The following is a 22,761-nucleotide window of genomic DNA, read 5'->3' as shown; positions in this document are numbered from 1 at the left end:
ATCTTATTAAACATGTTTTATCTAAACTAATATTACTTATCTCTTTCGTCTGGCATATTTCCTGATTCTTATATCAGATCTATTTTCGAATCACGAAACAAGTCAAACATTGGAAACTTCAGACCAATATCGATTATATTCTCTCATATTCCCAAAATTTTAGAGTCTATCGTTACAAAGTAAATCACTCCTGTTTTCAAAAATTTTCAACTCTCAGGTAGATATTCTTTACATTGACTTTTCTAAAGCCTTTGATAAAGTTAACCACTCAATCCTTATGGCCAAACTGCATGCCATCGGTATAAGAGATCCATTATTATCGTTCTTTAATTCTTACTTGAGAGAAAAGAAACAAAGAGTGACAATAAATAACTTTGAATCTACATATTAATATTGATGTAACGTATAGCGTGCCCCAAGGAGCTTATCTAATTCTGCCTCTTTTTAACTTATTTATTAATGATGTTGTTGGTGTTCTTTCTCACATGTGTTTCTGATTTTTCCGTCGAAGACTACGCGGTCCTCAAAATAATTAAATCCTACCAAGGTTGTTTTCTTTTTCAATTAGATATTAACTCATTTAATGATTGGCGTAACACATTTTTGGCTTGTAGCTTCCTCTCAGTAAATAAGTAAATGTTGCTGCAATTCTGCGGCAAAATCAGTCATAGGGTGGTTAATATCAGCCATTTAATGTTTTTTAAAATGCATCAAAGCGCAGGCCCAGCTGCAAAAGTTTTTTTAACTGTAAAAAAAAATCAAAATGCTCAGATTGAAAAAAAAAAAGTTTTTTAGGTTCTCTATGAATGTGATGTAGATTCGCCAGTCATGCTTGTACTACGAGTTCCCAGACACCATGTGTTGTATATAATATTTTTTATCTTATTAAGTGTTAAATCAAAATGGAAGGAACGAAGTCAAACATAACCTCACATTTGAAATTACTATAATTTGTTCTAAAATCACTTGTGTATTGCTCTGCGTTAATTTTTTTAGTAAAATGATTATGGTAAATATGTACATCTCCTTGGCGGGTTGTAATTGAGTCTTAACTGCTTTCCAGTTATTTGCTACCCGAGAGGGGGCGGGGTGTGAAGCAGAAGACTGGGGTTGCTCGGAGGACCCTGAGCCCGCGATGGGAGCACTGCTTCACCTACCGAGGCCTGACGCTGCAGGACCTGGGCCAGAGGGCGCTAGAGCTATCCGTCTGGGACCGAGACCTCATCAGCTCCAACGACTTCATGGGCGGAGTGCGCTTCTCTCTAGGGACTGGTAATCAACAACTTCTACTTGTTTTATTAACCTCTCAGACAAAGGCATTTGTATGCTATGTGTTCCTTTGAAATCTGTCAAAAGGTGATAATTTTTGTGTTATTTACGACTTTTGCTAAAAGCATCATAACTCACGTCTTGGGAAACGTAGCCTCATTCTAAAAAATGTTTTGGAAAGATTATGAAATTCACTATCGTATTGTTTTGTTATACGTAAATATTTGCGTTTCTAAATATACATTTTCTGAAAACTTCAAAAATATGTAAAAATCGCTGACCATTATTTCAAAGCTGTGAAAAATGTACTTTTTTCTGAGTTTCATAAAGAAATAACACTTTATATATTGAAGAAATATAATTAAAAACTATTGGTCACCTCAAAATATTAACCGTCCAAACTAAAATATTTTTAATAAATTATTTAAAAACGCAATAAATTACGAACGAACAAGCTGACAGATTCAATCGACTCAGATAAAGCACCTCTAGATTCCATAGATATTTTTGAATGCAGACGCGTAGCGTTATTCATTATCGATACTCTGTTTTTTAAATCATGGCAATCCGTATACTAGTGATGGAAATAAATCGATTTTTGTAAAATCTCGCGCGCTTACGTGAAAAGACGTACTAATGTCTTGACCGCTATTATCATATTTACGTCTTTTGACGTTCTAATGTTCCGAGTGGTTAAAATAGATAGTAGATTCTCCACTTCTGCTTTGTCTGTTTCAAATTTGCACTGCAATGTCCACGAACGCGATGATAAAATATAAGACAGGCATAACAGAAAGACGTGCAATGAAATCAGACTACCAAAAAAAGGACAAAGCCAATACGAAAAACAGTTAACAAAGGGATAACATATAATAATGCCCTGCCGAGAACTATAAAATCCACACCAATAAGGAATTTGAGTAAAAATATTTACCTTTTGAAAAATATCTTCATGAAGATCAAAACACACCAGTTCCATATACATATATAATTCTATATTTTTACTCTCAGAATTAAATAAATCGTTAAAATTTGATTTAAAACCTATACTCTACAAACACTGCCAGGATTTGTCGAACCGTCCAATGTACTTCGTGTTAAGTTTGTGCAATATAATAACTAAACATCTCTATGTATCTCTTTCTGTTAAGCAGGGTACTCACCAAGAGTGTAGCATGTAATGTAACTGATACTGTATCAATCTGCAAGTGGGTACGGCTCATCCACGGTAACCGCGTATCCAGCTACGAGCTCCCGGATCCGCCTTTAGTGCTCGCAGTGTGCTCGCAGTGAAACCGCCGTCGGCGGCTCGCTGCGGGCACACTGCGCTTCACCCGCGAGCGGCTCGCAGTAGGCTCGCGCCTACGTGATCACTTGATACAGTATCAGATACGTTACATGTTACACGGTTAGGTGAGTACCCTGCTTTAGATGGCGTTCTTTGCGAATAAGAGGGAAAGGTTGCCATACAGTTTTGTGTTGTGTAGTTTTGTATTTTAATGATATGTGGTTGTGTTTTTAGTATTATCCATGGTTGCTACTGTGATCTTCATAAGCGTCCATTAATACACACAATTATTGTAGAATATGTTAATATAATGTCATTTTATATACATGTCAGAGAACAGTCTCACCTAACATTTTTTGCATAAAAACTACCTGGAACATCGATAAATTGCTTTGTATTGCGCTTGTATTTTTTAAACACCGGTACAAATAATAATTATCATTATCTCATGACATTTTAGAAGGTTTTGTTAAATTTAAAACGGTAATATTGAAGCTCACAACACAACTCAAATGGAAAGTGCGACCGCGACTAAAATCACTTACTCCCAAAATTAACGTTTTTGTAAAAATGAATAAGCAGGAACTCATTTCAAATTTACATAATAGCAGTGGTTTAACCCCGCTGGCGAGCACACCTCGAACTGCAGCAAGTGTTAGCCTATGAGCTACTTAGGTATATGGATAATATTGTGTGAACCCCAATGTCCTGCGATTTTTGGCATAAATAACAAATTTTAAGATAAAAAATTAATTTCAAATATTAAAAAATAGAAAAAACCCTCAATTTGTTTAGACGGTTGACATTGATAAAAAAATTACTGGAATTCCTTAATGAAGAATAAAGAAAATCTCCATACAAAATGCCTACCAAGTACTAATCACGGTAGACTTACAGAGCACAGACGACATCACGCACCCATCTACCTCTTCCCACTTGAGTTATGGTCGTTTTGGTGGATTTAAAAAAATTTTAACTTGGAGAATTAATTTAACTATGAAAACCAACATTAAAAAAAATAAAATACTGGTATTTAAGTTTGAGTATGGACATTGATAGTACTAAAAAAATTGACTCAAATCAATAATAATAATATATTAAAAAAATCTATACAATTTTGGAAGAACTACATCAAACAAAAGAAAATGCAAGTCCAGAAAACGGAAACACGAAATTGATAAAATCGAAAGATGGCAAAATGTTGAAGAATGCAGAAGAAATAAAAGAGAGATGGATGAAGTATTCTGAGGAAGTCTTCGAAAGCCACCTGAGTGACAGTGATTCCAGCGGCGAATCAGATATGAATAATAATGGAGTGAATGTTACCGAAATAAGCATGGATGAGATAAAAAGATCAATTAAATGTATGAAGAATGGTAAGGCCGTCAGTTTCAACAATATTGCTGCTGAATATTTTAAAGGAGATAGCCATATAATTCTCACATGGTTGTGTAATCTTTTTAACCAATGGAGAAGGGCTGTGATCATGCCGTTATACAAAGGTATAGGGTCACGTATGGAACGTGGGAATCATAGGGCTATTAGCCTGCTAAGTTCAGTTGGCAAGCTGTACGGTAGAATTTTGATTGAAAGGAAACAAAGGATTAAATATGGGATGTGCAAGGTACTTTTAAGAGTGAAAGGGGGTGCATGGACCAGATATTCTCATTGCTTATGCTCACTGAGAAGTTTCTGGCCTATGAATATGACCGAGTCGACAGGAAAAAGCTATGGAAGGTGTTGTCCAAGTATGGAGTGAATACGAATCTGACTCAGGCATCTCTGTATGAGGGAAGCGTTGCATGTGTTAGGGTGAATGGTGGCTTTACGGAGTGGTTTGATATCACAAAACGTGTTAAAAAAGGCTGCATAATGTTACTGTAGTTATTCAATCTATACATGGATAATTGTATGCAAGAATTAAAAGAGGTTTGGAGAGATTTGGCGCGAATTTGAGTAATATGAAGTATGTTGCCTGCTGTAATGTTATGGAAGATCTACAGTCTCTCGTGTCTAGGATGAAGGAATTATGTATGAAGAATGAGTTAATGATAAATGTAAGTAAGTCTAAAGTAATGATGTTTGAAAGAGAGAGTACGAAAACAGTGTGCAATATAGTTGTGAATGGGGAATATTTAGAGCAGGTGGATGAGTTTGTGTATTTAGGAAGTATGTTTACGAGAGATGGGAAGGCTGACAGAGATATTGAAAGAAGGGTAAATGCAGGTAACTCCATTAATGGAGAACTGAACGCAGTTGGCGCTTACAAAAAATTGTCCAAAGAAGCGAAGTTAGCAGTCCACAATGGAGTGCTGGTACCTACCTTGATGTATGAAAGTGAGGCATGGAACTGGCAGAGAAAGGATGAAAGTAGACTGTTGAAATGAGATCCTCGAGGTGTATGTTTGGTAAAATCATATATGTTTGTGTGAGAAATGTGGAGATCCGCAAAGAATGCAAGGCTGATGTAAGAGTAATGAGTAAGATTAAGAAAGGGACACTTAGATGGTTTGGGCATGTATTTTATTTTATTTTTTATTTTATTTATTTGGGAAAATCAACAGATTATTTACATATATAAGAATAAACTAAATAATAAAGATAAAATCCAATAACAGATTTTCACTTAAAATTATAATAATAATAAAAAATATTAAAACAAGAAACTAAGGGTTCTGTACCCGTGGCCTGAGAAATTTACAAAAAATACAAAATTGTAAATAATAAATAAAAAATAATAACAGATCTAGGAACACAAATAATATACTAATAACCAGCTAAATTTCAAAAATTTAAATTTAACTGATATACTAATAACCAACTAAAATTCAAAGCAAAATGTATTGTAAAATTTCAACACAGCAGCAATCAATAACACTACACAATAGCAATAATAACAATATAATAAATGTATACCTACAACTAAATTGAACACATGAGTATAAATTGGAAGGTAAGTAACTGGAAAGGATTCAAAGCACTAACATGATAACTTCAAGTAGAATATTTAAAATTATTTAATGTTAGTTATTACATATCTTTTAAAGGTTCCTAAATTACTTGAGAATATGTCCATATCATTAAAATTCTTATTAAATATACTACAGGCTCTGAATATAAACGCATTTTGTCTTATATTAGTAGAACATTTATGGAGATGAAAAAGTGATTTTTCTCTAGTTCTAACGCTCGGGACTCTAAAATTAATTTCAGACAGAAGGGGAGAACAATCAATAAAGCCATTGATAATTTTATGGAGATATATTATATCTGCGGAGTCTCTTCTAGTTTTTAATGGCTTAAGTCCATAAAGGTCCATCGAGCTGTTTACGTCAAGGTTTGAATTTAGTTTGAAATTTAAATGATGGACAAATTTTCTTTGGATGGCTTCAATGCGATTTATGTAAATATTATATTGAGGATTCCATATGGGAGAAGCGAATTCAAGATGACTGCGAACATAAGAAAAATACAATATTTTAAGTGTTATGATATTATTAAATTCTTTTCCAATACGGAATAAGAATCCTAGCATTCTAAGGGCTTTCTTAACAATCATATCAATATGAGCCTCAAATGTAAGTTTACTGTCAAGTATAACACCTAGATCACGAATTTTATTTTATTTTTATTTATAGAATACATGATAATACAATAATACATTTTCTTACATGTGATACATTAAATCACCACACTAGGCGACTGCCTGTCTCGTGGCGACCAATGGTATATAGTTAGTATGTGAGGTCTAGTGTTAACATATGAATTAAATATTTATACATGTTTAAAGTATGAAAGATTATATTAGAATGAATTATAATGGAAATAGAAAATATAAAAATGTTAAAGTAGAAAGCAGAAGACAAAAAAAAAGGAAAATAAAAAGAATAAAGAAGATATAAAAATAAAAGAAAAACAAAAAAATAAAAAATTTAGAAGTCTAAGACATGCTATTATGCAGGAAAGGATCAAATACATAACTCTCTTTTCTGGTTGTGTAAGTGTACATGCATGTATGAGCGCGTAAATACGCGTGTACACGCATACATCCACACACACACTTATTCATATTTATAGATGCATACATATTCATACAAAGATATACAAATATATATGTATACATACATACAAACACATATATATATATGTATGCATACATACATACACACATATACACATGCCTACTTGTACATAGTTGTTTATTCACTATATCACTCATTTTTTATGACAAAAATTGTTTTCTTATTTTTTTTTATGGTGATAATATTGAGCAATACAATATGAAATAAGACATTTTTTAAGGTTATTATGATAGAAGCAGAGGAATCTAGTTCGGAGTGTAAGAATTTATATTGAGTACACATATAATTATTATTGCTATGACTCATATAAAAAGTTGCCAGGAAAGTAGTGATAATTAGATTATATACTTGATTCTCAAAAGATATTAAAAGACTTGAGATTGGAATAAGGATGGTAGTAATTGTGTGTGTTTCAGAATGGTTTAGCTGTTAGATAAGATATTTAATACATATTTTAGTTGTTTTTATGATAGAGCTAGGAGAGCAATAATTAGAATAGTTAGTATATTGATGGAAATATTTAAAGTAAATATACTTCAATTTCTTTTTGTTAAAAGTTACAAAAAAAAAAAAAATTGTTGGTGATAAGTAGAGCACTAGTGATGTTATATATACTAATTACAACATAAGTAAGCTGGATGAAAATATGTTTTATATTGGTTAGATATAGTTTTTCTGTAAGAATGGGATTACATAATATAAACTCACTAATTGTGTTAAAAATGGATGAGCTTGATAGATTAAAGAAAAATACATTATATCTCATGTAGGGTATCCTGGTGGTGGTGTGATTCATAAAACAAAAACAAAAAACAATCGATTTAAATAATAATAATACTAAGAAGAAGGAGAGTACACTATTTTGAGAATGTGTTAGTTTGTCGAAATTCGTGGTATGGCTCATGGAAGAATCAGAGAAAAAAGTTATGTTTACAGAATTAACAATATTAAAATATATATAAACAATATACTGAATAATAGTAAGGTAAATATTTTTGTTTTAGTTGGACCTAGTTTGGTGAGGAAAATAATTTATCATCGAGGATGCAACTAAATTAACAAGCGAAACATACCACAATGCGAATGAAAAGATGCATATGATTTTGCAATAAGATTGTTTATGAGTTTTAAATGCTATTGAAATGTCTTTATGTATTTTCGCAATAGATGAGATATATATATATATATATATATATATGTTCGAAAGCAATGTAATATAATATTAGAAGACATACTAATAGCCATTAGGGAAAGTAAGAATACACATTGAGTATAATAGAATATCGGGTAGAAGCATTTTATAATACAATCATGAATGTCTGGTATAATGGAGTGATATAGCAGCATAGTAGCTTGTATCGTCAGTCACAGTAATTGACGTTTAACACGGTCCAGATCAGCAATATTATTTATAGAAATTATCTTGGAAGTATCCGTTTGTCTCAAAAGAATGCGCCCTCCGGTGGACCAAGAGTGTTTGTAATTATTGTCTCTGGCAAAATTTTTTGTTTGAGATAGCAAAAATTTTCCTTTTTGAGTTAATTGATCGGATACATAGATGTGTTTGGCGGCTTGTGATAATCCTAGATCCCTTGTATTTATTTTATTTGTCATAGTGGTTGTGGATTTTTTGTAAGTTTTGAATTTGGATAGGAAGTCATCCCGCGATGTTGTGGTGTTGAACGTCGCTACGATAGGTCTTGGATTTTTGTCGGAGAACTTCGGTCCCAGCCTGTAGATTTTTGTAAATACAGAATGCACGCCGGTATTTTCGTAGTTGATAATTTTAGAAATTTTTTTGAGTACTTCTGCATTATTTTCAATGTCGGACTCCGGAACACCTCTTATCTCGATATTACAGATTTGGCTTAAATACTCCAATTTATCGATTTTTTCATCTTGTTTAGAGATAGTACTTAGTAGCATATTATTATGATTTTTTTGTGTAATTAATTCCTCATTGGCTATTTCTTGAGTTTTTTCGATAACATTTATACGTTTTCTTAGGTCATCTTGCTGATCTGACATAAATTGGATAGATTTTATTATTTCGTTATTTTGTGAGATGAGAGCTTCATATTTGCGTACATATGAATCAAATTTGTCTTCCACGAATTTCATAATGGATGTTTTGAAATCAGTCAGCTCTTTAATAAACAGTTGAGAAGTTAAAGGACCATTAGCGCCATCTATATTTGTGGTTGTTAAGTTGTCCGTGTCGTTTGGTTGGTTTGCAGATTTCGGCAGTTGAGTAGACTGTTTTGCTTGTTTGATGATAGATGGCGGTTCTTGCTCGTTGTTCAATAGTATGTCGTTATTAGTCTGTTTTGGTTTGGTATTTTTAGCATTTTTACTATTACATTTCTTGCATTTCCATTGTAAACTTCTTGCACTACGGCGTGAGGTTTCAGTAATATCCGCACAGCCAAGATGGTAGTTCATTTCACAGACACTACAGCATATAAAATCTGACGGAGTGTCAATGTTTTTTTCGCATACAATGCACTTTGTATTCATGATTATGTTATTTTATGCGATCTTTACGTACAACGAGTTATTTTTAAGTGGATAAGATAGTAATCGGTATTCACTATTGCGTCACGTGAAGCGGAATAAGAGAAAAATAATGTTGATTTTTTTTCCAGTAGGTAGAGTTTGACACTTCGTGGCAGTTTTGGAAAGTAGGTAAAAAAAACACTAAAACAAGCCACTCCACTTAATAAAAATTATCTGGTTAAACGCGCGGTCTACGATTTAGAAGAAAAGAGCACTTTAAACTTAGTTTACTATTGTTTTGTTAGGTAATTTTTAATAATTTTATGTAGACATAGAAATACGTCAACACTAGACTTGTTGGTAATGTTGTATAACTTACCAACAAGTACTTGTACTTGTGTAACTTTTTTGAGTAGTTGGCCAGCTATATGATAATTATGGTCAAACTTAATTTTATTTCTAGTGAAGGTAATTACATAACATTTAGAAGTGTTCATGTTGAGACGATTGCGGATACAATAATCATTAAGCCTATACAGATCTTCTTGTAGTTTAAAGCAGTCAATTATAGAATTAATAGGCAGGAATATTTTCATATCATCAGCGAAAAGTAGAACATTTGCATAATTAAAGCATTTTATAATGTCGTTGATGAAAATTGTAAACAGTAACGGTCCCAGGTGGGATCCTTGGGGCACACCTGAGGGTATATTTACAATCTCAAGTAGATCAATCTCTCTGTAGAGCGAATGAGCGAAGAAAGGAGTGTAAGGAGAATATATGATGCGAATGCGATTGGTAGCAGAAGTCGGGGACACCCGAGGAAGAAATGGCACGATCAAGTGAATCAGATACTTGAGTCGGGCCATGTCAAGAGTCAGAATAATAGAAGAGTATGTATGAGACGATGTATGAATGTGAATGAGGCAAGAAGTGTGTGCCAAGACCGAGTTGTTTGGCGGTCTGCCCTCTCTGCCTACATGGCGGCGTGATGGTTAGTTAGTTAGTTATTTAGTTATGTAAGTTATAATAAATTAGTCACTTGTAAACTTAAATGCATAAACAATGAAAATAAAATAAATAGTGATAGATAGCCGTTAGATTTAGTCATACAAAACAAAAAATGTAAATGCTGGTTGTTAAAAATTGGTTGTTCTCTTTACAGGAACCTACTTGGGAGGCCAAGTGGCCTGGATGGACAGCTTGGGCAAGGAGGTCTCCTTATGGCAGACCATGATGCAGCGTCCCAACTTCTGGGTGGAGGGATCCGTCCCTCTGCGTTCTTCCCTTCACAACTGATACGGTCCACCCTAACTGCGATTGCGGTATGAGAACACGGACAACATGGATTAAAGGAATCCAAGTTAGAACATCGGCTTGAAGAGGGTGTCCTCTTTGGGTTGAACATTCTGCAGCAGTGTTGAGCCTATGGCCATTGAGGATATCCTACAAACTATTTTAGTGCCAATAGTGTAATAATCATTATATCCCTGCATTGGTAGAATTAAATCCATAGAATTCCAGTGCATGCACGTAGACCAACAATGATAACAATTGTATACCAATGTGTGGAATGCATAAAATTACCACCTTCTCAGTGGGGCTAGTTGGGTTTTAACTCTAGTTGCAGTGATGTTAGCTTTGACTTCGCAAGCGCCAAAAGTACCCGTTAGATAAGAAAAAATTGTATCCACTGAGCGCTGACATATCCATATGGTATTCTGAAAACGATACTTTCTCTTTGTGGGATTTTTACCCTCGGCACACTACAGAGGGTATTAAGTCGCGAGAGTTCGGCATTTTAAAGGTTAAGCTCTGTTTCACTCAGTTCCTTATTATTTATCAAATTCCTGAGCCTTAACAGTGGCACAAGTCATAAATTATGTTTTAAAATTAAGCTAAACATTAAAATTACAAGTGAAGAGTACAAACTGTTTCACGATAGATATTTTATCGATAACAGGAATAACAGCTTTGAGTGGCCTTAAATTCTCGCCGGACACTAAATTTTTCGCCATGCGCCAGCTGATTCTATTTTTGTAATAACTTGTTATTTTTCGCTAAGTGATGTTTTTGTAAATTACCTTACAAGAAAAAATGTGTTTACAAATGTGAAAATAGTATATAATTTACCATAAGCTGTCCCCAGAATTACTAGAGAAATAGTTTTTTGAAAATATCGTTAAAGATTTGTTAACACGCAAGAGGTTAAAGCTTAATCTTCATTCTTATATCATTATATTTCATTGGGTCATTGAATAAAGCTGAAACTATGTATTTAAATTTTTTATTTGTGAGACACTGAAAATACAATCATCATATTGCTTTTGGCAGTGTGAATCTTAAATCATTATCTGTGCCACTGTTATTCGAAGGGCGTGACGATATAGAGATGCAATATATACAGCTATCATCGGGTAGCATCAGGAGTTGAAAGGCGTCGGTTGAATCCACCCGTATATTGTGTAATTTCATCGGCTTACAGCCAGAAGTCATTAACTAACAAAATGCTGATTCTACCTTTAATGGATTATATCCATGTGCATAATAACAAAGTGGTTTTCTTTAAATGCACTTTCATTCATCTACATATTACACTTTTATGTGAGTTAAATTTTTTGATTTTTTTAAATTAATAGGAAAAATAATATAAACTGCACTTAGTGACTTCTTGCAAACATGTAACAACGAAAGGTAATATTGTTTGTCTCCCAAGAAGTCACCAAAATGTCTTATTTATTTAAGCGTAATTTTTATGTGTATTTTACGTGCACATTATCCCACTTTCAAAAGTCATTAAAATATTTTGGTGATTTGCATTAACAATTATTATTTGTATTATACTATGTACTTGCTCAATTAGCTCTGAACAATGTATTATTCAATATAATTACCTATTTACTGGATAAAGCGTAGCAAAATAGGTTGGTTGTGACTTATTACTCAGTTTTGACAAAAACGTCACTTAACTTCTTAATCGCCGATGCTACGCCGCAAGCCAATTGATTCTATTTTCGTAAAAACTTTTTGTATTTTGCAAAATGATTTTTTTGTAAATTATACCATCCTACCAGAAAATGTGTTCATAAGTGGTTTCCCTAGAATAGCTCTGATAAATGATATTTTGGATTGTGGCGGCACTCCTGCAATTAATGACTTCTGTTAGTAAACCGATGATTTGAGAATATCCAGGTTAAATATTATCATTAAAGAAAGCTTGTCTAACTTGTTCCGAGCTGTGATGGTTATAAAAAAGAATGTTTTTTTGAAATAATGAAGAATTGAGTATTTATTGAATTGAGAAGAGGTGATCTGTGTGGGTGGAAGGTAAAGAAGCTTGCAGGTTGAGGTGATATATTCAACATATTAACCTATTTAACCGTCGAAATGGAAGTTTGTGAACAGACTGATTAGAGGCCGACTTATGTTTGTCAGTGTAAATATTGTACAGATGAAAATAAAAGCCTGCATGGATTTATAAGCAATATTAGGTTAAATTCATTTACTGTACAAAGTTAATATTTTTTAAATTGTTGTCCTTTCATATATTTTAGTTGAATTATTGTAAAAAAACTATATTAACACTTATTTGGATATCACCTAACTATCTATTACTAGGTACGTATTTCATAGTTATTATAACTACATATATTCACTTCTGTTCTTTTACTTAAATAAAGATAGATTTTTATAACGCTAACTTATGTTATGTTTTCTTTGATTACACATATTCTTTAAAATTAAATGACTGTTTTATTTCACATACCTCACAGAGTTATAATACAGTCATACTAAAAATAGCAAATTTGAAAACAATTTTAACCAGGAAAACCTTCCTTGATCTAACACCGTATCATATATAATTCACATTTGCGACCTTTCCTGGAATATGGTTTCTAAACATGAGTCCATAAACAGACACGAGCTTTGAAAGACCGGCAATATGAAGATAGTCTCAAGGAACTAAAATTACCAATGTTAAACAAAGGAAGAGAAATGGGTGAGTTGATTAAACTCATAAGTTGATTTGGATATTATAGTTGCCCTGGCGTCCAAGAAAATATAAATCTACGTGGACACTTAAAAAAAATTAATAAAAACTTTTTGCATCCAATCCTAGGACATAATTCCTTACAAATAGAGTAGTGGAAGCACGGAATAAACTTCCACAACATGTCATCAATGCTACTAATATAAACCAATTTAAAGCTCCAATGGATTCTTATTTGGAGAGAAGAAAGGATTAACTTATTTTATATTTAAAACAACTCAATTACTGTAAATCTTATTGTGAAATCAGATATTAGTGCATCAGCAGAATGCAAAGGAAGAATTGTTCTGGGCTGCAGTCTGAAAGGTGAAGATTGCCCTGATGATATCCAACCTTCGATAAGAGAGTGGATCGATGAAGAAGAAATTTTTTTTTGACCTCCAACTCCTATATATTTTCATGTTTTTCTTCACTATTTATATGTTGTTAAACTTAGGGAAATTAATATATTTTTTTAAAAGATTGGCCTGTCTGGGGCCTAGGAGTCGAAAGGTCATATGTATTAAAGTTTATAAGTTGGCGAAAACAGTTTTCTTTCAAATCGGCATGGATTCTTCCAGGAATTTTTATTCATTCAAAATCCCATATTACTGGTATGGAACTCGCAAGAAAATCATAATATAACATTTGGTACAATGAAAATCAAAAATACTATTTTCGGTTGTGTGTCTGTCCGTAGCTCTGGTACAAAGAACTCTTGAACCCAGATAAATTTACGCATCTATTTAAAAATTGGAACTTATTGTTTAGATAAGCGACCAAATAGGTACCTACCTACAAACAGAAAATTATTTTAGTTTTATTAATTATTACATATATTTCATTTTATTCTGTATTTAATGTGTATTTCTTTAGCTCAAATTTTTGACAGATAACATGATTTTTACTAGACTTAGTTAATCTAGCATCAACTAGTAGAGATGTGAATGTTTCTGTCCAAAATTGGTCTATGGCACTCGCTTCAGAGTTGTCTCTTCTCTGTGAGGAGTGATAACATTATTTTCTAACGGAAATTCTGTACCGCAGTCACGGTGACCGGATAACTCAAGAAAAGTGATGAAACAAAAACTAGGTTATGTTGGTTGCTTAGGTTATGTTTTATTTTATCTAATTCAACACACTTTTTAAAGTGTGTTGAATTGCCGTTGATCATGGAACCCTCAACACAGTGTCATTATCAACTGTTCTTAATACTTTCTTCTTCTTTATGTGCCGTATCAGGTCCCCCCGACGTTGGCGATCACTCTAGAAAATTTCCATAGTAATATGCTGGGAAAAGATACTGGAGTGGTTTCCCATTGCCTTCTCCAGGGATTTTTATGTAGGGGTTACTTTCCCTTAGCTGAGCTGATCCGGTTTTATGGCGCCGGAAACTCGCCATTCGCCCTCTTCTTATCAGCTACGACCATGATGTTAGGGTCAGTGGTCATATTGCCCGGGACTCGAGGGATCATAAAGACCACTCTAGGACGCTAAGGAGTAGGACTTACTGGAAATGTTGCTGATGTTATTGCAAGATGGCGTATCACGGTATTTTATAGGCCCACATCCCCCAGCAGGAAAATGTTTCACTGTGGCCTTTCCAGTCATTGAGCCACAAATACTTTCAGCTTTCCGAAATTCTACAATTATAATATCCCCTGATTTTTCACGGGTGTGCGCTAGTATTTTGATAAATTACATAATATCTCACACAGACATATTATGTTTAAATTAAGAAAAAATATCATAATTTTTTTTAAAGTAATGTTATATTTGATATTATTAAAAATGCATACTACATTATTGACATTGAAGTACATTTTTACGAATTATTTAAATATGAGGTAGTTAAAGCCGTTAAGCAAATAATCATTTTGTTCAGTTCTGGTAATGTGTTGCTTGCAGATGTTTTATTTGAGCTTTTATTGTAGATGACGAATTCAATCCAGTGAGAGTATCGTTCCACATTAGTAAATATTTCGACTGTTGTTTTTTTTTCTGTATCGTTCACAATCCCGGAAGATATTCCCACCAGCTTGTCTTCACAGACCAGTGGTGCTCCAGGTGTCAGAGGCTACAAAGCAGAAAATGTGTGTTTGAAACAGTAAAAACTAAAGTCTTATTCAACAGCGCCAAAATCAGCATTTGTATAGGGTCAGCAGTTGTGTATCTGTGAGCAGGCGAACATCCATTTAAATGTTAGTTCCGTAACATTCCGCCAAGTAGCAACGTTGCATTTAAAAGGAACACGGTACTGCAGTTGTCACTGTACTGGCGGAATGTTGGTTGTGCGTAAGACTTTATATGCCGAAAAAATGGTTTTTACAAATGTAAGTATTTTTTAAAATATATTTCAAATATATACATATACTGTATAACTGACCGACTATAATACATATTTATATAATAATAACAAAAAACTTATTTCTTAATCTTCCTCTTTTTGAAACAAATGGAGATAATGATATTCTCACTGGGATCTCCTGTGCTGAGGATTTCATTTACATATTACTAAAATTTTATAGTGTGAAAAGAGAGGGAAGGTGAATTTATCTATCTAATTTATTTAAATGGGCAAATTTCAAAACTATATGGAAGATTAGAGTCGAATTCAGACTTGGAAGAGATGAGATGTTTTTTGTGTATTTTTTAGTGCAGTTGAGAGGTTTGATTAGCTTATTTTAGTGGTAGTTTGCAGATCATGTTCCACGAGTCCATAAAATATTTTAAAAATTGGATGTGTGTAATTTTAAGGAAATTTGTGTAATTTCTTTCTTCTGTGAGGTTGAACTGTAATTTTAACATAATACATGTAATTTTCCCCTATGTAACTTCACAAACACAACTGTATCTATACATAGTCGACCCCGGCGGGCAGTGTTGGATTTAAAAATAAAAATATTCCAATGTAAAACCTTTAGGTGGATTAGAATTGTATAATGGTGGTCTACATCTTTATTCGATTACAAATAAATCGTTTTCAAAGTTTTGTTGCTGGCGGTAAGGCAACTAGGTAAGTTTGGTTCATCTCTTATGATTATTACTATTGTAACATCGGATAAAAACTCAGATAGTATACCTTGCAGACTGAAAATAACCTTTCTTCTCTAGAAAGGCAAAATCGGTCCTCAAACCATTCTTCGTATCCCAAAGATGACGACTTGTTGCATATTTCCTCCGAGTCCATTATTATACCGTTCAAAACTTTTGTGCACGATGGCTTCTCAAACTTGTATTTTAACTAATGAAAGGAAATAAATGTAAAAAATAAAATTTAAACAAGTAAACACATAATTTATAATTACAACTAAGCACATAATATCTACAGTGAAATCTCACCCCTTAACCTTCAGCATGCCCGAGATGCATAGCAAAACTTTGTGTACCATAAGGGGTAACACTGTGACCGCACGCATTTTGTCGGAATTTCCTCACTTTATGTAGTTAAAATTTTCCCTTTTACAGTAAAAACGAATTTTCTCCCCTTAATGGCTGGTGAACTGACTTGCCGCTTGTAAAAAGCTACCAGTACTTGTTGTGCCAACGTGTTTGACCAATGCTGGGCCAATGCACTGGTTCAATTCTACATTGACCATTTGTTCAAGATAGATGGGGAAACTATCGCAGTTGCGCCATTTTATTTGAACAACACATTTAATCATTATCTTAATTATCTTGGTTAGAGAAGATGATGGATGCTGACTATGATAACTATGATGAATGGGGCCAACGTGTGAACGCTGTTGGCGCCAAAAGCCGGCACTAATCGATTGGTACTGTGTTTACTGGCAGCTTTACGGGCAGCGTCGGACGACGGGCGATGTTTCCTTACTCGCTCTCGCAGCTTTGGTAATAGAACGAGCTAGTGACATGGCGCGCATTAAATTCGAGGCAGTCACTGTGCGCGTGTAGTTACAGAAATATCTATGGTTTGGTTCCACCGTACAATAAATATTGTGCCAAGGAATCTAGTACCTAGGTATTTTAGTTTATTTTTTTATGGTAGATAATGTGTTTATAGGTTTAGTAGGATACAAAAAAATCAATTTATAAGGTCTCTTATCTATACATGGAGAATAGTAGTTTTGAATGATTGTCCCAATCTTAACAAAAATATCCTCTTTTCCGTCAAAGCTTATCTAGAATTGAATCTACGCCTTTAAACATTGCCCCTTACTCCCTCCTTTGAAATATGGCCAAGAACAGCTTGAAGGGTGAAAGTCAGATACGTTCAGAAATAACTCCTCTGAAATTTTTAGTTCATATAATGTGGGTGTGGTAACTTACCGCATTTTTACAATCACTGAGATGAGCGTATATTGTAGATTTGCACTTCATGGAACTTATGTTCACGGCTTCTGTGTTCAGCTGTATTGTATTCACCTTTCTCGTCATTATGTAGGGTGTGACTAGCTGCAAATTCATATAAAAGCGCGTATATAGTGGAGAGTTATTAGTTGTTTGTTGAATATTTTATTTTATACAAAACAGTAACTTATTGAACACCATTTTTAATTTTTATACCAAAGTAGCTTCTTCAGCGCAAAAGAAGCCAAGTTTGTAACTGAACCTGGTCGGCATTAGGCATCTTCTATCTATCAATACAAATAAAAATGTATTTTTTTTATTTTTTGAAATAACTTGAAATGAGTAAAACTTCAAATTGTAATATTTAATTATTGAGGACAATATTAGTGATTCCTAAACAAAAATTTGAAACGAAAGAATCAGAAAACGATATGGTCACATCTAGGACTCAAACCAAGGATCCTTGCCTTGCTCTTGTGGATGCCTAACTCTTCCAGACTGGATATATTAGTGCACCATGGAATCCTGAGAATTTTTCTCCAGCGCCACATTTCTAGGCTGTCTATCTGTATACATATTGTTTTCTATCAATTATCTATACATATATGTAAAAAAAAAATTTCTTTGTTTGTGTCCCACTGAGTAAAAAACACCGATTTCGTTCGTTCTTATTATAGGAGTGTTTAGAGATTGGTACAAATGGTAGAAAAAGTCGGGGACGACCGAGGAAGACTTATCAATTATGGCATTATCTCTGCACTGGAATGAGATATTGGGTCGAATTAAAGTCAGTATAATGTAATTTTTTAACAATGTGGATTTTTACATGAAGCTTTATTTTAAAAAGCTATAAGTTATAATTATAAATTAAAAAGTCGGGGACGTCTGATAATGGAGGTCCAATTTATCAAATACTTACGTGTGGTAAAATGTGGCATATGTGATGAACAATGAAAGGGGTATAAGGGGTGGAAGTGAATGGGAGAAGAAGTTGAGGATGCACGTAAACTTTTGAAGTGAAACTTCTTTACGCGCGTTATGCAATTTCGAGGACCGGAGTAAAACCAACTCATGACCGTCATGAAAAACCGTGATCATTTCGCTATAGGAGCCTAGCCAATATTATATACCTACTTTAGGTCACTCTCCAAACTAAGCTTCGCGGTCTAGAGGCAGAGCGCCCGATTGTCGTCGTGAAGAACCGAGGTTCGATCCCCGCTTTAACTAATTTTTTTTTTCTTTTTGTGATTTTTTTAATAATAATTTTTTTTAAAGTGATAAAATGCTCTCGTGGTGCGACTTTTAGATATTTTGACTATATGATATTTTGGTCGAATACGTAATAACCGCGGTCTAGAGGCAGAGCGTTCGAAACGTTCGTTATGCAGGACCCGGGTTCGAATCCCATATTTTTATAACTTTTAATTTTTTTTTATCAACAATTTGTAATAATGTAGTAAAAAATTAGATAAATTTGTTAATTTAAATTTAATTTACTTTACGGTACCTATATGATATTTTGGTCGAAATATAGCTTACAAATCGAGCCGGTAGAGTCGCTCGGTATTTTGATTAATTATTTTTATTTATCAACGATTTGTAATAATGTACTAAAAATTACATAAATTTGTTAATTTACCTTTACTTTAATTTACGATACCTATATGATATTTTGGTCTAAATATAGCTTACAAATCGAGCCGGTAGAGTCGCTCGGTATTTTGATTAATTATTTTTTTTTATCAACGATTTGTAATAATGTAGTAAAAAATTATAAATAAATTTGTTAATTTACCTTTACTTTAATTTACGGTACCTATATGATATTTTGCTCGAAATATAGCTTACAAATCGAGCCGGTAGAGTCGCTCGGTATTTTGATTAATTATTTTTATTTTGAATCATTAAAATTACTAATCTTCTTCTTTCGTATGGTGGGGGGTCAGAGGGGGACATCTAGATCTGCGAGCCATTTTAGGGCCTCAGGCGTCGCCATGTGAACCTCATCAATCCCGCCGGGGAATGAATGGAGCGGGCATTCGTTGACCACATGTTCGGTAGTCTGCACCGCACCACATTCACACATCGCCGACTCTTTAAGGCCCCATCTGTGCATCATGTGGGCACAGCGGCTATGGGAGCACCTTAACCTATTGATGGCGGACCAGGTTTTGCGAGGCAGTGAGAACCCAGGCTGTCTCTCGGTGGGGTCCTGTATGAGATGGGCATTTCCCACGTTGGCCGTTTGCCACTCAAGTTTCCACCTATCTTCTGGGGTGAGAGGTAGTCGGAGGAGCCTCTCTCCTTCCGCCCAGAAGGGCTTTCGGGACTTCAAGCGGCATGCCGGGTGGGAGACGACATCTTCGTGTAGAGGTATTGCGCTTTTTTGCAGCGCCTTCTTGTATTCCCTCAGTGTTGCAATTTCTCGCCTGATGTTTGGCGGGGTTATGTTTGCAAGTACGGGGAGCCAAGGGAGAGGAGTAGATTTTAAAGTCCCACTGATGGTTTGCATTGTGGCATTAAGCTGAACGTCTACCATGGAAAATTACTAATCAAGGCCGATAACGCCGCGCCGCGCGAAATATCTCTCCTCGCGGTCTAGAGGCAGAGCGTTCGACACTCGTTATGCAGGACCCGGGTTCGAATCCCATATTTTTATAACTTTTAATTTTTTTTATCATATGCTACCTATAAATATGTCAATAGACAGAAAAAAAGAGAGAATGAAATGAAAAGAGAGAGAGAGAAGAATAATAAAAGTTTCACTTCCGTCGTGCGTAGGCTTGCCACACACTGTATTTTTTTTAATACTTTTACCCGGTATAGTAGAATTCACAACCTCAAAACCTTATTCCAAACCATTCACAACTCCAAGCAACGCCGGTTATACCTACTTCAGCTAGTTACGTAATATTATATCATTAAAAAAATATATCGACTTTCGAATGTTTCCACATGCAACGTGAAATAGAGTAAATCAGCACATTGACGAGTCTCATCTCGGTGCTCTTCGTTATGCCTCTCATGTCATGTCTCTCCATGTCTTTTGCAGTTTGCTCATGGCGTATTTCGTCATGCAAATCTTTCTTTTAACTTCAGTTTAACATTGTGTCCTTTGTCATTTATAGATAAGCTTAGGTATATAAAATCGTTCACCGTCCGCATTGAGCAATTTTGTTTTTACAAGGGTGTTATTTACCCTTTTGATCGGCATTAATTTACTTTCGGATTTGTTGATCAGTAGGGCTAGATCAAGAGTTTTATTCTCTATTTTAGCAAGGAGGTGATTCCCTTTCTCTTCAGATGAGGCGATGAGGGCATATCGAAGATTAGAGTTTTTTTGGCGACCAATATTTATACTACCTTTCCAACCACCGAATCTTCGCATTATGTTTGTATTCACCATGAACAATATAATAAATAACACTGGTGAAAGGATGCATCCTAGGTGCACCCCAATCCTTACTTTAAATGTATCCGATGTCTGGGTATCAATTTTAACACATGCTCCTTAAATTTACTGGGTATATAACAAAAAATAGCTAGAATGGCAGTTTTTTAGTAGCTCTTAATTTAGTAGATAGCGTATCAGTCAAGTATGTCTAAAATTATAGTCAAAATATAGAGAAACCTGGCATTCAAGTTTTAAATATGGAGAACATCAGACTAAGTTTTTACCTTTAACACACACACGTCTTTAAGAGAGTACTTTTGAATGTTGTATTGTGGGTTAATAAACACCTTCTTGATATCTCGTTCATTACCACTCATGTGCAGGTTCATAATACCAACTTTAACATATAAATGTTTGTGGTTGTAGGGAGGGCCAAACAAGTGTTTTGTTTCTCTGAAAAACATGGATTAGGACAGACAATATTATTACAAGGTAGGCTGCAACGGGTATTGATTTAAAACCAAATGGATTGGTGCGGTTAGCGTTGAATACACTATACTTAAGCATGACAATCTGACTAATACTAATTGTCAATTCTTTCCGCTGATGTAGTCACTGCATAAAATGATTTTATACGGGGTTGAGATTAGGGAAAGAATTTGGCTATTGATTATATTAAATGATATCACTAGCTTTATATTAATGATTTAACTCTTATAAGAGCTTCAGTCTCCTATGATTATGTTTTATTTTCATTTCAGATGGTCCATTGCCTTTGATCTCAGTTCTTCAGTCTTTTCCGAGGAGCCAGCAAGTTTTATTGATAGTCTACTTGGCATTTTGATAATGCCGGACTAATTTCTTCCCTCCTGCTTGGAATACATGGCCATGGTCAATCTATCGTACACGCAGTCGTGCTCCGGAACGATGACAAGTTATCGAGCTACCGTGCTAGATACCCTGTCGAGCATGTAAGCCCAACAGAATTCTGGTTGGTGATTATTTTAGTTTATATTATTCCACGGAGTTTTCACAGAGCAATCAATATTTAAATTGAACGTTGAACAGCGATGCCCGTCGGGCTACCACGTCGCGATAGATCAGGAAGTACTTGAAGACTTATGTAGGCGTTTTAAAAATAATTGTGCCGATTCAAAATTAATGTTTAAATCCTGGCTTTGCGATTGGTGAGAATAGAACAAACCCACCGTGGACCAAAGGCATGACGAAACACAAGTGAAACAAAGTTTTAAATTTTTCATTTAAATGGAAGTCCAACAAGAACTAATACTGGATTTAAGTTTGCGTTCACCGCAATCTCGGTCGGCACTGAAAAGAATCGATATTTTGTGACCTCATTATTAATGTTGCATATTTATTTTTAGGGGGTTTGGAATGATCAGATTTACATACCCACTATCAAATTTATCTACATGGCAAAACGATGCCGATGTCAGCACATGTGAATTGGTGACCAGCGTTCCCTGGCAACGGAACTTCCCCGTCGAACCCATTTCGCGAACATCAAGAGGCGCGATACTGTATATTGCAACCTGGAATGACAAAGATTAACTACTCACCAACATACATCAATATAATAATAATGTATGAAAACAGTGTCGTCCTCCGTGGTCGAGGGGTCACGGGTTCAAATCACGGCGGGCGCAAGTAATTTATACTGGATTAATTTGCGTTAATTCACAATTCATAAATAGAAAACAAGTAAAATAGAACTGAATAACTTTAGTCCACCTCAGCACAGGTCACCCTATTGAGTAGTGAAGAGGACTAAGAAATATAATTTACTATACATATATTCACATCTTATTTTGTATGTACAATTTTTAAATAGTCGCTATGATGAAAAAAAACCTTGGACATTGAATGAAAC

At 34.4% G+C, this 22,761-nt stretch overlaps 1 protein-coding gene across 2 annotated transcripts in view; it reads left to right on the top strand.

Moving 5' to 3' along the window:
- LOC149423329 (uncharacterized) overlaps positions 1–12,835 on the top strand; it is a 174,317-nt gene extending 161,482 nt beyond the window's left edge. For both annotated transcript variants that reach the window (XM_089632669.1, XM_089632670.1), the window contains 2 exons: positions 1,064–1,272; positions 10,301–12,835. In XM_089632669.1, coding sequence (XP_089488795.1) covers positions 1,064–1,272; positions 10,301–10,434 — 343 coding nt within the window. In that variant the 3' untranslated portion in view covers positions 10,435–12,835. The remainder of the gene's footprint in view (positions 1–1,063; positions 1,273–10,300) is intronic.
- Positions 12,836–22,761: the final 9,926 nt, after the last annotated feature.

The sequence above is a fragment of the Hesperophylax consimilis genome, chromosome 6 (assembly GCF_061612785.1).
Source record: "Hesperophylax consimilis isolate HC1 chromosome 6, BYU_Hcon_1.0, whole genome shotgun sequence".
Lineage (NCBI taxonomy): Eukaryota > Metazoa > Arthropoda > Insecta > Trichoptera > Limnephilidae > Hesperophylax > Hesperophylax consimilis.
The sequence above is the reverse complement of the archived record's forward strand: the minus strand, read 5'-3'. Positions and strand labels throughout refer to the sequence as shown.